The sequence below is a fragment of the Castanea sativa genome, chromosome 7 (assembly GCF_040712315.1).
Source record: "Castanea sativa cultivar Marrone di Chiusa Pesio chromosome 7, ASM4071231v1".
Classification (NCBI taxonomy): Eukaryota; Viridiplantae; Streptophyta; class Magnoliopsida; order Fagales; family Fagaceae; genus Castanea; species Castanea sativa.
In genome coordinates this window covers 33,011,373-33,028,722 of record NC_134019.1, presented here as the reverse complement: position 1 = coordinate 33,028,722, position 17,350 = coordinate 33,011,373, and the positions used below count along the sequence as shown (strand labels likewise).

The 17,350-nt window shown below is 30.9% G+C and overlaps 2 protein-coding genes and 1 pseudogene across 2 annotated transcripts; all 3 read left to right on the top strand.

Moving 5' to 3' along the window:
* The window catches only part of LOC142644341 (protein DMR6-LIKE OXYGENASE 2-like), a 33,426-nt pseudogene extending 32,364 nt beyond the window's left edge, over positions 1-1,062 (top strand).
* Positions 1,063-3,399: 2,337 nt separating this feature from the next.
* Positions 3,400-5,593, top strand: LOC142642047 (jasmonate-induced oxygenase 2-like). The gene is made up of 3 exons (XM_075816398.1): positions 3,400-3,920; positions 4,375-4,702; positions 5,119-5,593. Exons 1-3 carry the CDS (start codon positions 3,451-3,453, stop codon positions 5,377-5,379), a joined length of 1,059 nt encoding a protein of 352 aa, XP_075672513.1. The 5' UTR covers positions 3,400-3,450; the 3' UTR covers positions 5,380-5,593.
* A 7,050-nt stretch (positions 5,594-12,643) lies between these two features.
* LOC142643629 (jasmonate-induced oxygenase 2-like) lies at positions 12,644-14,945 on the top strand. The gene is made up of 3 exons (XM_075818323.1): positions 12,644-13,221; positions 13,855-14,179; positions 14,469-14,945. The coding sequence occupies exons 1-3, from the start codon at positions 12,761-12,763 to the stop codon at positions 14,727-14,729; spliced, it is 1,047 nt and encodes a 348-aa protein (XP_075674438.1). The 5' UTR covers positions 12,644-12,760; the 3' UTR covers positions 14,730-14,945.
* Positions 14,946-17,350: the final 2,405 nt, after the last annotated feature.

Here is a 17,350-nt window from a genome sequence, read left to right as displayed (position 1 = left end):
ATTAAGAAGAATGTATTTTGTTGGAATTAATTTTCTTGGAATGCATCAAAATTCATACTCTCCTAAGTGTAGAGTCACTGAATGCTGCCTAAGGGTCTGTTTGGATACCACTTATTTTGCTGAAAATTAAAAACAATAAAAAATAATAATAATAAAGTTACTACATGTTCATGCACTTGGCATTATTCATAAGCCTAAATGCACTGTTCATGTCCCATGAACAATGTAAAAGGTGCTAAAAAAAATGCAAACGCAGGAGAATAAATGCAATCCAAACGCTCATTAAGTCTAACATTATCACGACGAGAAAAATTTGTGAAATTTGACCGAAGTAAGTGGCTAAGAGCATTTACATTAAAAAAAATGCATTTTATTTTACCAAAAAACTAATTTATCTATTTTACATACAATACCACTTTACACCACATAGACTATTCTATTGGAGAGAATATTTTGTGAGATGAAAATAATTGAAGGTGGAATAAAATAATAGTGTTTAAGATATACATGTTGGTACGAATAATAGAAATATTTTAGATATTACTATAGTAAAATGTTAAACTTTAATAGTGTTGCATTTCCAAGTGTGGGAGTCATTTTACGTGCATTTGGTGTTACAATGAATGTAAAATAGATAAATTAGAGCCCAAATGAGAATGCTCGAACTTGTCTTGTTTACAATATTTGAATCAAAGTATATGTAAAATGTCCTTATACTACTTTTTCTTTGTGTACTTCATACATGTATGTATCTGAAAATTGATGATACAATTACTTGCCAAAAATTAGAATTAATAATCTATCCCTAAATTGGAGCTTAAAATTTTATAGACGATTTTATAGTTGACCAATTTAACTCAAGCAATGGAAATTGTTCAGGTTTGGAGCAATGACGAGTATGAGAGTGTAGAGCACAGGGTGATAGTGAATTCAAAGAAAGAAAGGTACTCCTATCCATTTTTCTTACTACGGGCACTCTCCACTGTGGTTAAGCCCTTGGAGGAGTTGACGAATGAGCAAAACCCTGCTAAGGCTATAATCTTACTTAATATCTTTTTATAAGAGATGAATTTTAACAAATCCACCATTGGATTACATTTCTTTTTTATATATCCTTCATACTTGCAAAATTTCTAGAAAATTAAAGATTAATAGCTACGTTATTAATTGATTGTTTAAATTGCAATTTTTTGTAGTTTAAAATTATGTATAAAATATAAGATTGTAGATCACATAATAAATAATATCCAATTTATGCAAAATTTGACATATTTATTAAGAGCATAAAGAACATGCAATTCAATTGTTAGATTGTCAAAATATGTAGTAATATTTATTTTATTGAGTAAGGTTGTAACCTTAGGTTATAACTAACTTTGTAGCTAAACTTTATCCTATATAAATTAGGTTACATATCTTGTCTCTTCATATTTAATAAAAATGAAAAATACTACAGATATAACTTTTTTTCACATCTATTGAGTTGCAAAGCTTTTATAGATTCTGATCTAGATCCACCATTGATTTTACTTTTGTATCCACCATTAACAGCTTGTCATTTAAGCAAGTGTGAAATTTTTTGTGTATCTAAATTTATTTAATAAAAATACGTTTGTGTTTTGGGTACAATATGGGTCATTTTAATAGATAATGTATTACATTGGCAAATAGAGTGTGTATTATTATTATTATTATTTTTTGGTGAAGTAACCTTAATTAAAATGTTAAGAAAAATTAAATGTATTATATTATATTATATATATATATATATATATATATATATATATATATATATATTTTGAGAAACACACACACACACATATATATAGGGGAAGGGGGATGAGATAAGGGAATACACTCACACGCCAACACCAAAACTACATGTGGCAATTAATGTCGCGGAGCAAGTAATAAACCCCTTCTTAATTGAAAAGAAATCCTGCAAACTCTTCTTATAACTTTTTATTGGATATGAATTTTGAAAATCTAACCATTAGCATAATGGTCACTTCACAAGCACAAAATTCTTGTGGGGTGTGAGGGCAAGAGTCTGGGTTTAATTCTTCAAGATTGAGCTTCACACAGTACATATATAATTAGATTAATTAGGCTAGAGTAGAATTAGGGGCTGTTTGGTATGGCATTTAATTAAGCAACAGTTTTTAGTATTTAAACAACATTTACTTTTTTACTTTTACTCTTTTTTTTTTTTAATTCAATGGTTGAAATTTAAAGTTATTTTTTGCAATTTTAAATTTCATACGCTTTCACTAATTACGTTAGGTGTAATGATCTCCATTGGCGACGCCACTCAGAAGCCAGGGTGTTCTTAGGAACACCCTCGCTTGATTTTTTTTTTTTTATATATAATAATTAATTTTTTTTTATTTTTTTACTCTTAAAATAAATAGAAACACCCTCAAGCAATATCAGGAACACCCTTAAAAATTTTATGCCAAACAAATTTTGAACTAAAAGGCATGCACAAGCAGGGGTGTGTGCACACATGAGGTGTGTGCTAACGCACAGTGGGGTGTGTGCTAAACTCCTAATAGTTAGTAAAAAAATGAATGAAACAACTAAACACCAATAATAAATAATTTAATTAACTAATACATTAGAAAAGACAACAAATTATTATGTTAGGCTAAACAACAATTAATAATTTAATAATTAATGAAACAATAATACAACAAATTATAGTTTATAAAAGACAAAAAAATTTATGAAACAACTAAACAAAAATAATTAATAATTTTATTAATATTTCAAATGAACATATAGTTTATTGTACCGGTACCTTTGTTCATTAATTTTTTTTTTTTTGAGATTTTTCGGTATACAGAATGCAAATTTGTTTTGGTTTTAAGAATTTTTTTTTTTTAAGTACAAACTTCATGCTTGACAAATTTTGAATTTCGGCCGGTATTTGCCGAAATGTCCCAAAACACCCGAAATAGACCAAAATGACCCACAATTTTTTCAAAGTGAAATAGGAACACCCTAAACAAAATTCTTGGAGTCGCCACTGATGATCTCAATCCATTTAGTTGCGGAGCATCCCCTGAAGACAACAATAATGGAGAAGTTCCATAACCGATGTTTATTGCCATTAGGAAAATATCCATACATAGAACAAAACAGCTCACCCATATACAAATATAAATAAACAGCTCACCCATGCAATATGCAAGCACAAACGTCCCAGCCTTAAAAATATAGCAACCATACAAAATCATACCTTAATTTTAATCTCCTCGAACCATCGGAATCCGAAAACCAGTCCAAGTTCAATGTACATAAATAAAACTCAATCTCACACATATAAAAGCTTTAAAAACGTACCATTCCTTCGTCACCACACCAATATTCTTACAAATCAGTGAAACACTCAGAAATAAAAATATATCAACCTCTTTGAGCACTAAAAAAAATCAGGCACCTATTACCATGGGAGAGGTTGATCCAGCTTTCATTCAAGAACCTGAACACAGGCCAAGAATCTCCTACATTGAAGGCGAAGGTGTCCCACTGATCGATCTTTCTCCAATACTCTCCTCCAGCAATGTTTCTGCCATTGAATTTGAAGGCCTTGTCAAACAGGTTGGCGATGCATGCAAGGAGTGGGGGTTCTTCCAGGTGATCAATCATGGGGTGCCTTTGGAGATGCGAGAGAAGATTGATGGTGCCTCAAGGAAATTCTTTGCTCAGAGTTTGGAGGAGAAGAGGAAGGTGAGGAGGAATGAAAAGGAGGTGTCTGGTTACTATGACACAGAGCATACCAAGAATGTTAGGGACTGGAAAGAAGTGTTTGATTTTACTATAGAGGAACCCACTATAGCCTCTGCCTCACATGAGCCTGATGACACGGAACTCACTGAATGGAATAATCAGTGGCCTGAGTACCCGCCTGATTTAAGGTAAGGTTTTTAGCAATAATATATGGAAATATTTTTTTTAATTTACAATAAAATTCGACTAATTAATAATAATTATTATGGATTAATATGGATAATTTCAATATTAATTCTAGCCAATATCAATTAGATGACAAAATTATAAGGTTCAACCTATCTCTACATGATATGAAAGGGGGAGTTATAATCACAGCACACTTAATGGTTGTGGGAGATAATGTTGCAAGAGCTGGTGAGTGGAGACCAAAAGAGAGTGGATGGTACATTTTAATAACTAGTCATCTAAGGTTAACATGTTAGTAACATTTGAATGTGTCTTCATAACTGCTATTTGGGAGGACCCTCTGTAATTGAGTTTGAATAGAAATTAATCTGTCAAGAATTATGATTTAATTTGTAGCCCAATTCAAGGGGATTCATATATGTGATTTAATGGGCTCCTTTGACAACTAACCAGGGAGATATGCCAAGAATATGGTCAAGAGATGGTAAAACTAGCTTACAAGTTAATGGAACTTATTGCTCGGTCCCTGGGCTTGCCAGCAGATAGGTTCCATGGCTTCTTCAAAGATCAGACCAGTTTCATCCGACTAAATCACTATCCACCTTGCCCAAACCCTGAGTTAGCACTTGGTGTTGGTCGGCACAAGGATGGTGGTGCCTTAACCATCCTTGCTGAAGATGATGTTGGAGGATTGGAAGTGAAGCGGAAAACAGATGGAGAGTGGGTTCGGGTCAAACCCACCCCAGATGCTTATATCATCAATGTTGGTGACATTATTCAGGTAACATTCTCAAATATTCAAATTTACTCTGCTAAGTACAATCATTCATATTTTTGTTAATAGCCAAATTTGCTTTCAAGTATCAATTACTGTAGGTAAAACTGGCTGAGAAACCCAAGAAAGCATTTATGAGCAAAATCCACATATAATTTAACAGAACAGAAATAAGTTGTCTACAATATCCCAATTATCTTTATTCATAAAAAAAAAAAAATACAATATACAATATCCAAATCCAAGTATATGAATTATGTAAGAATATCACTTTCTTCTCAATGTTGTCCATATATGCATGTATGGATCAAAAATATAATTACTAGTCCAATTAAACTCAATTCTATGCCTATATTGGAATTGGTATGTACTTGGAGGCTTTTGTCGTTGGCCAGTTTCACTCAGAATGGAAATGCTTTTAGGTTTGGAGCAATGACAGGTATGAGAGTGTGGAGCACAGGGCGATGGTGAACTCAGAGAAGGAAAGGTTCTCTTTTCCATTTTTCTTCAACCCAGCGCACTACACCCTGATAAAGCCTTTAGAGGAGCTGACAAATGAGCAAAACCCTGCAAAATATAGGGCATACAGTTGGGGCAAGTTTATGAACAACAGAAAGCGCAGTGATTTCCAAAAACTTAATGTTGAAAATCTCCAAATTTTTCATTTCAAGATATCAGAATAAGTGTGTTGAACCTACTATTATCTATAGTTAAGAAATAATATTAAGCTTGTTGTAAGTACCATGATCTGCATAGAGACTATGGAAGCATGATGCGTTTCAATGTCTTAGAGACGAGCAATCTTGTAAATAACAATAATGGAGTATGCTTCAATGTATTTGCCTCATATTGCAAAAACCATTGGACGTGATAATATATAAAGTATAATGGGAGGAAGCAGAAGTCATTGCTTAATGCTTGGATAAATCCAAAATTGTCATGTCTGGATATTTAAATTTTCCACATAAAACTTTCACTTTTACATGGTTGGGAGAAATAATTTCTAGGAAATTTTACTCCCATAATGTTTTTGAGAAACTGGTTCCTAACTTCAACCACTGACGTACATGTCATATTTTGGTAAAAAGGTGACTGCCATCGCACCAATCTAAATTAGATCATTTTTCTCAATAATCCAGTCTGAAAATTATTTAACAATTTCATACTTATATCGAAAGGTAGCCTTTTTGAATCTAAAGTCAAGTTTTATGCCAAATCAGTTGATGTGGCTATGACTAATGTGGTATTTTTAAAATATTGATCCACTTGGATCTCAACTGTTCAAGAGTCAAGATTCTTCTAATATTAGTAAATTAGATTACCAAATCTACTAACCTGTCTCTCTCTCTCTCTCTCTCTCTCTCTCTCTCTCCAATACAACCCTTAACTGTTGATTCACTGCGATTCCATTACTACCCTATACCTTGTCCATCACCACTGAGTCTGGCCACTGCAAGTCTGATTGGTTCTTTTTTGGGGGGATTTGATCCCGAAATCTTTGTTTCTTTGGTGTTGTTTCCCGTTTCAATTGGGTTGTGATGGGTTTTGTTCAATTAGGTTTTTGATTTGGGTGTGCCTATGTATGGTTTGGGCAAGGTTGGGTGTATGGTTAATTTGGCCCTAAGATTAAAGAAGGGCTTATCGCATTAAGGCTTCTTATTGCTAAAGCTTCATATATAAGTTTGAACAATAATATTTGGTCAATTAATTTGAAAATTTTCATTATTAAGCATAAGTGTCTCCAATTTTACATGAAGCATTTCAAAGTATTTGCAAGGATTAATTTAGTTAATTCAACTTCAACTAAATACCTACATGTTGTAGCTACATAGGAGAAAGTGACATTTTATAGATGATATGGTTCTTGTCAAAAGGGTTATTTTGGTTGCTAACAGGCTAGCCTAATCTTATAGACGCACATACACAAGCAGTTTGTACATGAATTATGCATGGTGAGTAGTCACAATTCAACATTGTGACATTGCTAAATCATGTGGTTACACCAAATATGTCAACCAATTGAATTATAAGGCTTAACTATTTTTTTAATAGTAAAATACAATATAAATTACATATAATAGATGTGAGTGTAACCCTTTTCCCCTTGCAATTTTTCTTCAACAAAATTCATGAGCTTTAACATACCATTGAGATTCAGGCCCAACTTAGCATGTTAACCATCAGATTTTTGCTGTTGTGCAATGTCAGAGTCCCAAAGATGGGCTCTTATCAAAGCTAGAGCTGGCCCAAATTTTTATGATGATGATGATGATATATATATATATATATATATATATATATATATATATATATATATATTCTAAGCTCATGGTTTTACTATAATCTAATCCACCCATAAAAATAATCTCAACCTATACTAAATAAAATACATCATATATTTATTATAAATATATGGACCGAAACAAAGTTATAAAATTTATCGTAGTTACATTTCATTATATTAATATTTATTGTCTAAATTTCATGATAGGAAATTCATAGTTTTTAGTGATCAACACTATTAAATTGCAACCACCACGCACCTTTGGTGTAGTGGTCATTAATGTTTAGGGGGTGTTGAGAGCAAGGGTCGGGGTTCAAGTCTCCAGGAGAAAGTTTTGCACACATATATACTTAGATTAAGCTAAAGTAGAAATTTTATCTTGTATAAAATAAAAAAAAATTTAAATTTTAAAAAAACTCTGTTAAATTTCCAAGTTAAAAAAAAAATTATTAAATTGCCTTTTTGGGGGCTGAAGAACTCTATTGAATTGTATATAAAAATAATAAATAAATAAATAAAAACTCTATCAAATTGGTTTGCTTGGTGATTGATCCTTAGGAATAAGCTAGCCATACCAACAGACAACAACAAACCCCACTGTTTGGGTTTTGACGCTGCTTAATCCATTATTGCAGTCATTCAGTTAATAAGGTCCTCTGCTTGATAGTCACCAACTCACCGTACATTGTCGTCAAATGTGTTCCAATTTAGCCCAATTGAGGTAAGAATGCTTCTCTCTCTTGTTTTGGGCCAATATTGGATATGTCAAATATTTGACATATCCAATATTTGTTGACGTATCCAATATATGTCAAGTATTAATACGAGAATTCTTTGGCTTGTGAATATTTTTTAATAAAACTAATAATTATCTGTTGTGATTTTTATTATTTATTTATATTTCAATAGTTAGGAAGAATTTGAATTTCGAATATGTCGGTTAGAAATATCAAAATTGGTGTCCATTGAGCTAAAATAAAACTTTTGGCAAAATTGTTATGATTGATGTACAAAAAGCGTTGTTAAAGACTTTTATAAAAATAATATTGTTCTAACTTCTAATAACTACTAGCTTGTAAGTCCATGTATATGCATAGATACACTTAAAGATATACAATAAGATATATAATATAATTCCTTTATATAGAATATAAATACTATTGATAATCATTTTTATATTTTTTTAACTCTTTAAAAAAAATTGTCAATATATTATTAAGTATAAAATGTAAATTGTCAAATTTTTTTTAAAAAAAAATTATTGTGAAGCACTTTTTTTTACAACTCATCTATTCTAGACACTTTGGTTTTTGTACTTAATAACTTGGATGAATATTTATGATGTGGACTCACGTTTGATTCTTAAACTAAGAAATAAAACTCTTTAAGAATAAATAATTTAGAACACATGGCGCAAAATTTGAACCTGCTATTATCTGTAGGCAAGAAATAATATTAAGCTTGTTGTAAATACCATGCTCTGTATAGAGACTATGGTCTATGGAAGCATGATGTGTTTCAATGTCTTGGAGATGAGCATGTGTGTGTATTCTTTTTTTTTTTTTTTTTTTTTTTTGAGAGAGAGACTAGTTCCCGGACTTCAATCACTAACATGTCATATTTTGGTGGAAAGCAATTGTCATCGCACCAATCTTAGATTATTTTTTGCTCAATAATATAGTTTGAAATTATTTAGCCAAATAGAACTATTTTAAACTTACATAAAAAAGTTGCTTTTTAAATCTAGAGTCGAGTTTCATGCCAAATATGTTAATATAGCAATAATATTACTAGATTAGATTACTAAATCCGTTAACCATAAGTTCTTAAAATTGGGTACTAAAGGTCCGTTTGGATACAGCTAAAAACTGAAAATACTATAGCAAAATAATTTTTAAATGTGTGAATAGTATTGCGAGACCCTTTTTTAATAAAAAACTGCTGAAAAGTGCGTAAATAGTACGTGCACAGTACCTCTGTCCACTGAAACGTGCAGCAGAAACGAAAAAAAAAAAAAAAAAAAAAAGGAATTAATGCTGAACACAGACGCATTCAACGTAATCCAAACAAACACTAACATGCTGGCCTAACCTTATAACCGCTCATACACAGTAGTTTGTACATGAACACGAATCAAGCATGATGACTAGTCACAATTCAAGATTGTGACATTGCTAAAATCATGCGGTTTACAAGGCTCTTAACCTTTTTTTTTTTTTTTTTTGAATGGTGAAACACAATACTGTATAAATTAGATTTCATAGATGTGATTGTAACCCTTTTCCGTTGCAATTTTTTTCCAACAAAATTCATGAGTTTTTTATTTAAATATACCATTGAGATTCAGGCACAAGTTGGCATGTTAACCATCAGGTTTTAGCTATTGTGCAATGTGGAGTCCCAAAGATGGGCTCTTATTAAAGCTAGAGCTGGCCCAAATTTTTGTGATGATTAAAAAAAAAATGTTCTAGGCTCATGGTTTTACTATAATCTCAATCCACCCACCAAAAAAATATCTCAACCATTACTTAATAAAATACATCATATATTTATATATGAACCGGAACAAAGTTATAAAATTTAATATATCATAATCATGTTTTTAGACTTCATGATAGGAAATTCATAGCTTTTAGTGATCAACTCTATTATTGTTATTTATTTTATTTTTTTGAGAAAATACCATGCTCATTGGAAGTGATCAACTCTATTAAATTTGCCAAGCTAAAATATTAAATTGCGTTTTGGGGGTGATGAATAAGCCAATTGAATTGTGGCAAAATATGGCCAAAGTTGTGTACAACTATGTGGTTCTAGCATTTTTCGTTTCTTATTGACCATGTTCCGTTATTTTTTGAAATTGGTGATGGTGTCATTAATTACATTAATTCTTTTTTATTTGATGAAAAGTTGTGTGTTTCTATTTGCTGAATTGGTAAGATTTCACATCATCAAATAAAGAACCTATTATCAAATTACACTTTTGTAAATAAAATTTGAAAAATAATGATTTGTCACTTTTCTTTTCTTTTTTGGTAGAATCATTGTCACTTTTTAAGTTATAAGGTTTGATTTGATACACTTACACCCCTAAACTATTGGGTTTAAAATATAATTTTCTCTAATATATATGAAACAACTTACGTGGATTGTGTTTGATACAAAGCATAATAGAAATCCACTTGCCCTTGTAAATTTTCTCAACCCTTTACCTCTATTTACTAACAACAAATGCAAAAAATGAAACTCTGAACTCTTTTTTATCTTGTATAGATATAAAAGATCTTAATGTACAAAGTCTATATATATATAAAAGGTTAAGTATAGTATTTATTACTGCTGAACTTCTATTATGTCACCTTATTGCCACGTCATTGGCTACGTGATTATTATTATTTTATTCCTATTTTTTAACAAAAAAATATAAATAGATTATTAATTTTATACATTCATCTTAAGTGGTTTTAACATTATATATAATTTTGCTTCATCTACTTTAAATTAGAATTTATTTTTTACTCCTATTTTTTTTTACAAAAAAAAAAAAAAAATATATATATATATATATAAATTGATTATTGACCTTACACATTCATCTGGGGTGGTTTTAACAATATATATAATTTTGTCTTTACATATGCATTTACTTTAATTTAGATGTTTATAACTAAATAATGATAGTTTTTTAACTAAAAAACCAAAAACAAAAACAATGTCTATACATAACAATACTATATATAATAATGAAAGTTTTGTAATAAATTTTATAAAGTTCTTTATGCACTGCATCTTTACCATCTTTTTTTGCTTTCTTTTTTTTTTTCTTTTTTTCTTTTTTTTATGCAATTCTTACTTTGTTCAGTTTTCATCTTCTTCAACCATTGTCTTATTAGTTGAATCTTTCATCTCCTCCAATAAATTTTATTTTTTTTAAGCATTTGTTTCTATTTAGATTTTAAAATTTTTTTTCCTTTATATCTTCTTAAATTCCACAATTTCACTTTGTTCAATCTTTCATCTACTTCCACCCTCCTCTTCCATCTTAATTTTCATATAAATTTCTTCTTATTTCATTTCCACCTTTCTCCCCTATTCCTTCCAAGTTGTCCACGACAAAAAGGTCAATACTCTCTCTTTCTCCAATTTTGTATTCTCTTTTGTTGGATTTTTTAAAAAAATGTTTGAACCACTTTTATTTTTTACTAATGTTTTTTTTTGGTTATGTTAACTTAATTGTCACATCACATTTGTTTATCTTTTTTGTAAATTTATATCAACTTTTATGCATATTTATGTAGTTTGGTATTCTAATTTCCAATTACAAGTTATTTTTCTTTGTTGTATTGATTTGATTTTGGTTAATAATTAGTTGTTTTGCAAGTTAGAATTTGATTTTTTATAGTGATCAATTTAGATGCTAAACTATGAGACTTTACTAATTTTTGTTTATTTTTTAATCCTTGGGGATGGACAAAGTAATCTTAATAGTTGTATTAAGAGTACTCTATAATGTCATTTATTAAAAGAAAATCAAAAGTTAGTTGTCAAACAAAAATAATCAGATGGGTGACATATTGGCCAAAATTGGAAATTAACATTAATTTCCAAACAATATAATGTTTGGTCAGATGTGATCAGACCATGAAAAATGTCACATCAGACGTGATCAGACCATGAAAATCGAGTCTTTGAAAGTCAATTTATAAGCTCAACATCAACTCTTTTAAACTCGAAATGTTACTAAAAAATATAGGTTTGTAACAGTGCTTACTAATTATATTGTTCGGAAATTAATGTTAATTTCTAATTTTGGCCCATATTTTTGTTTTAATGAGACTATCCTAAAAAAATTATCACGCGCACACAGCTAGTTATATTAAAAAGTTGAGTTTACATAGGACTTAATTATAATTTTTAAATTCTTTTTTTTATATTTCATGTGAGACTTTCACTCACCGTGTATTTCTAAAAAACTAAATCACAAATTTTTTTTTTTTTTTTGAGAAGATAATCACTAATTCAATAGTAGAGAACTTTTATTAGAAATGTCCTTGTTGGTAAAGCATGCAAAATTGGAGTACTATATATCCTTTAAGGAAATTCAAACTCTTCTATATCTTTTTTTTAGATGTAAATTTTGAAAATTTAACCTTTAAATTACATGCTCTTATTATATCCCTGCAAGCAAAATTACAAGAAGTTTAAAGATTAATTATTATGTCATTTCCTCAGATCAAAAATCAATTACTATGTCATCAATCATATGTACATATTTCAAGTATTTTGCGGTATAAAATTATGCATAAAAAATAAGATCATTGATCGAATAGTAAATAACATCTAATTTGAACGAAATTTGACATGAGTATTAAGACATAAAGAAAATACAATCCAACAATTAAATTTTCAATATCACATTCAACGAAATGATATATAAAAGAATTTGAAGTGAAATTTTGTTCATAGTTATATATCTTTGAATATTATTCTTTTCGGTGTGATGCTCTAATGTTGACAACCAAAACTTCCCGCATAGAACAAAACTCATATATATATATATATGCAAGCACAAACGTCACACCCTTGGAAAAAATAGCAAGCATCCAAAAGCTTAACTCATTCCTATTTCCTAGTAACAATCCAAATATCCCCTCATACAACAAAACAACTCAGCCATGCAAGCACAAACGTCACACCCTTAGGAAAACAGAAAAAACAGTAACTATAAAAAGGCACCACACCGCTTATTACACAGCGCACAGAAATTAAAACCAATCACCATGGGAAAAGTTGATCCAGCTTTCATCCAAGAACCTGAACACAGGCCAAGAATCTCCCACATCGAAGGGGAAGGCTTCCCACTAATTGATCTTTCTCCATTACACTCCAACAATGTTTCTGCCATTGAAGGCCTTGTTAAGGAGGTAGGCAAAGCATGCAAGGAGTGGGGATTCTTCCAGGTGATCAATCATGGGGTGCCTTTGGAAAAGCGACAGAAGATTGATGGTGACTCGAGGAAATTCTTTGAGCAGAGTTTAGAGGAGAAGAGGAAGGTGAGGAGAACTGAGAAGTTAGTGTTGGGTTATTATGACACTGAGCATACTAAGAATGTTAGGGACTGGAAGGAGGTGTTTGATATTGCCGTAGAGGAACCTGCTTTAATCCCTGCCTCGCCTGATCCTGATGACAAGGAAATCACTGAATTATATAATCAGTGGCCTGAGTACCCGCCTGAATTAAGGTAAATTAAGTTCAATAAAATATGGAAATGTTTTTTTGTAAATTCACAATGAAATTTGAATGATTAATATTTACTAAATAGTTATTATGAATTAATATGTGGATCATCTAAATCTTAACTTTAGCCAATATCAATTTGATGACAATACTGTAAAGTTCATTTATCTGTTGGATGTTTAAAATTCTTTAAGAACTTTTCTCCCTTTTCTTTTCTGTATTTTTTTTTTTTTGGTCCATGTATGAGGAACCATGTAAAAGGGGGAGAACAGAGAGATATGCTAAATGTTCTATTATTATAGGACTATTGTGTTCTAATTCTTGCCAAGAGTCTTGTAACTCAAGTGGCACATCAATGTTCAAATCCCTCTCCTCTGTCATACCATTGAATTTATCAACAAAAAAAAAAGTTGCACACATAATGGTTGGGGGAGATAATGGTACATTTTAATAACTAGTCATCTAAGGTTATGTTAGTAACATATGAATGTGTCTTCATAACTGTTATTTGGGAGGACCCTTTATAATTAAGTTAGAAATTTTGAGATTAATCTGTCAAGAATTATGATCTAGTTTGAAGCCCAATTCAAGAGATTAAATCTATGTGATCTGATGAGCTCCTTTGACAACTGAACAGGGAGACATGCCAAGACTATGGTCAAGAGATGGTAAAACTAGCTTGCAAGTTATTCGAACTTATTGCTCTGTCCCTAGGCTTGCCAGCAGATAGGTTCCATCGCTTCTTCAAAGATCACAACAGCTTAATCCGACTAAATCACTATCCACCTTGCCCTACCCCTGAGTTAGCACTTGGTGTCGGTCGGCACAAGGATGGTGGTGCCTTAACCATCCTTGCTCAAGATGATGTTGGAGGATTGGAAGTGAAGCGGAAAGATGGAGGGTGGGTTCGGGTCAAACCCACCCCAGATGCTTATATTGTCAATGTTGGTGACATTATTCAGGTAACATTTTCAAATCTTCAAACTAACTTGGTAAGAACAAAATCTTTTTTTTTTTTATTAGCCAAACGTGATTTCAAGTACCATTTTCTATTTAGCCAAAAAAATAAGTATATGAATAATGTTAGTGTGTCAATTTTTTCTCTATGTTGTCCATCTATGAATGTATGTCTCAAAAAAATATTGATATAATTACTAGTCTAATTAAAACGCTTCGCCAATACTGGAATTCGTATGTAGTGGGAGACTTTTATCGTTGGCCAATTTCACTCAAAGAATGGAAAATTTTCAGGTTTGGAGTAACGACAATTATGAGAGTGTGGAGCACAGGGCCATGGTGAACTCAGAGAAAGAAAGGTTCTCTGTTCCATTTTTCTTCAACCCAGCACACTACATCATGATTATGCCCTTGGAGGAGCTAACAAACGAGCAAAACCCTGCTAAGTATAGGGCATACAATTGGGGCAAGTTTACAGCTAGCAGAAGGCGCAGTAATTTCCAAAAACTTAATGTTGAAAATCTCCAACTTTCTCATTTTAGGATATCAGATTAAGCTTGTTGGAGGTGCTATTATCTGTATAGCAAGCAACCATTTATAAGCTTGTTGCGAGTACCATGATCTGCATAGAGACTTGGGAAGCATGATGTGTTTCATCTTTCAATATCTTTTCTTTTTTCTTTTTTAGAATCATGTGTTTCAATATCTTAGAGTCAAGCAATAATGTAAATGTTAATAATGGAATATGCTTCAATGTATTTGCCTAATAAACATATGTTTCATCCTTTATGAGGTCATGATATATAAAGTAATCATTGCACTAATCCAAGAAAACACAGGAAATTGTTAGATGGAAAATTTGCAAAAACGTAAGTTTTTGGATGTTGAAAATGAGAATGATTGAAAAAGAAAAATGATATAAATTGAAAGAGGGGAAAAGAACTCGGACATAGAATTGAAGAGAAGAAAGATTCACTTATCCTTTGTTGACAAGTCTAGACGCCGGACTTCCAAAGTGTATTTTTTTTTTTTAAATTATTATTATTATTAGTGCACTCAACTCTAAAAGAGTCGAGATCCAGGTCAACCAGTTTTTTGAAATGGCCACATCAATTGCAAATGTGACGTAAAAAATCTTCTCTCGAGGAGTCAAGATTCAAGTGGAATTCGACACTTGAAGAGTCGAATTTTATATAATAAAAAATGCTATTTTTATATATAAGTTTTGAAATACTACTTACTGCTACTTGGTCAATTAAGCAAAAACCGCCCTAATCTTACATGTACACTATACGCACAATTATGGATGTAAGGATGATGATTCATGTTCATGTGTCTTGTTTGTGTCATATTGATTTATGAGTATTCGATTATATAGGTTGACACAAACACAACATGCTTATTAATCAACCATTAATCGTGTTTGGATCCATTGACCCTAACAAGATATGTTTATTAAACAGGTTAACATAACACAACTCGCATAATCCATTTAATAAAAGACTCACGCTAAGTTTGATATGACTTGACACGACCCATTTGATAAATATATAAGTTAGGTAGTCAAGTTAACACAATTACCTAACGCAAATAACCTATTAGCAATTTTAATATTTTGTAGAATATTAACAAAGTTAACAATAATTAAAACATAACTAGCATATAACTCTATGTAAACGCATGGATGCATTTAAAATTAAACAAAATTTTTATTATAAAAATAAAAAATAATTAGTCAAATTTTTTTTTTAAAGCATGTAACACATGTATTCACACATACATATAGATACATTTAAAATTAAACACAATTTTTATAATAAAATATAGATAATTAGTCAAATTATTTTTTAAAAGTAAACGTAATTAGTCACATATTAAAATTCTTATTTAAATTTAATACTACTTACGATCATTTTTTTTTCTAATTTTTAATAAGATCTACATGTGGTGATTTTTGTTATGTGGTGATTTTTATTTTATTTATTTTTTGAGAAACATGTGGCAATTTATATTGAGTATATGTGATTGCTTTTTAAAAAAAAAATTATAGTTTATTAATATTAGATTCTTATTATTTTGGACTCATTAACTTAATTGACATAAAGATTAAAAAATTTAAGTAGACAAATGGCATAAGCTTAAGTGGATAATTATGGTTTAGTTCCCACATAAATTTAGATACATAGCGCAAAATTGGATTATAATTTCAAATTCTAATTCAATTTTCTCTAAGCTTTACCTATTAATATATACTAGTATGTAACCCGTGCTACCGCATGGGAATGGATATAATTTAATAAAACAATGAAAATAAATATATTGCATTTTATTATTTAAGTGATACTATTGGTTTTGTTTATTTATTTATGGTGAAACTACAACGTTGGTCCCTTAAGATTACCTTGTGTGCGCAATTGGTCCCTCGAGTTTCAAGCGAGCACAATTAGTCCCTTAAGTTTTAAAATTGAGTTATATTAGTCCTTTTATTAATTGTCGTTAGTGGTATTACTTACATGGCTAACGGAATAATGACTTAGCATTAATTTTAATGATGTGGCTTTTTTATTAATAAAAATTACAAAATAAATTTAACTTAAGAAATTTGCACACCGGTAAAGGGGAAACTGACAACCACCGACAACAGCCCAAGACTAAAATCCAAATTAAAAAACTCTATAATTTCTTTTTCCCTTAAAAAGGTCAACACCTCAAAATTCACCAGCCCAAAAAACAGTAACAACAAGAAGCCCTAGTTCTTTATAGATGATAGGATGAGAAAATGATTTCATGACACAGAAACAATAAGAAAGAAACAAGATCAAAGACCAAGATGGCGTGTTTAGCTGCAGGGACAAGGGTCATGGGTTGTTCTCACATAGTACGAGGAGGAAGCTTGTTGTCTTTGAGATCGAAGGCTTTGTTTTTTCCAAAGGTATCAGTGGTACGGATGGGTGAGGCTAAGGGTTTGTCAATGAAAGCGATGGCGGTGGTGCTGAAATTCAAAGGGACGTAGAGGAGAGAGAAGCATCTAACGGAGATGATAGAGAAGAAGTCGAATGAATCGTCGGCAAAAAAGTTGCCAGAATCTGAAGCAGGTTTGATAGAGATACGTAGAGAACGAGAGTAACAAAGAGGATGAGAAGTTGAGGATTTGCGAGAGGAAGTGAATGCAAAGA

Bases quoted from the DNA above. Each gene is read 5' to 3' on its own strand.
- LOC142642047 (XM_075816398.1), top strand. From the start codon at position 3,451: ATGGGAGAGGTTGATCCAGCTTTCATTCAAGAACCTGAACACAGGCCA. The intron at 3,921-4,374 runs GTAAGGTTTTTA...ACAACTAACCAG, and splicing joins GAGTACCCGCCTGATTTAAG to GGAGATATGCCAAGAATATG. The intron at 4,703-5,118 runs GTAACATTCTCA...AAATGCTTTTAG, and splicing joins ATGTTGGTGACATTATTCAG to GTTTGGAGCAATGACAGGTA.
- LOC142643629 (XM_075818323.1), top strand. From the start codon at position 12,761: ATGGGAAAAGTTGATCCAGCTTTCATCCAAGAACCTGAACACAGGCCA. The intron at 13,222-13,854 runs GTAAATTAAGTT...ACAACTGAACAG, and splicing joins GAGTACCCGCCTGAATTAAG to GGAGACATGCCAAGACTATG. The intron at 14,180-14,468 runs GTAACATTTTCA...GAAAATTTTCAG, and splicing joins ATGTTGGTGACATTATTCAG to GTTTGGAGTAACGACAATTA.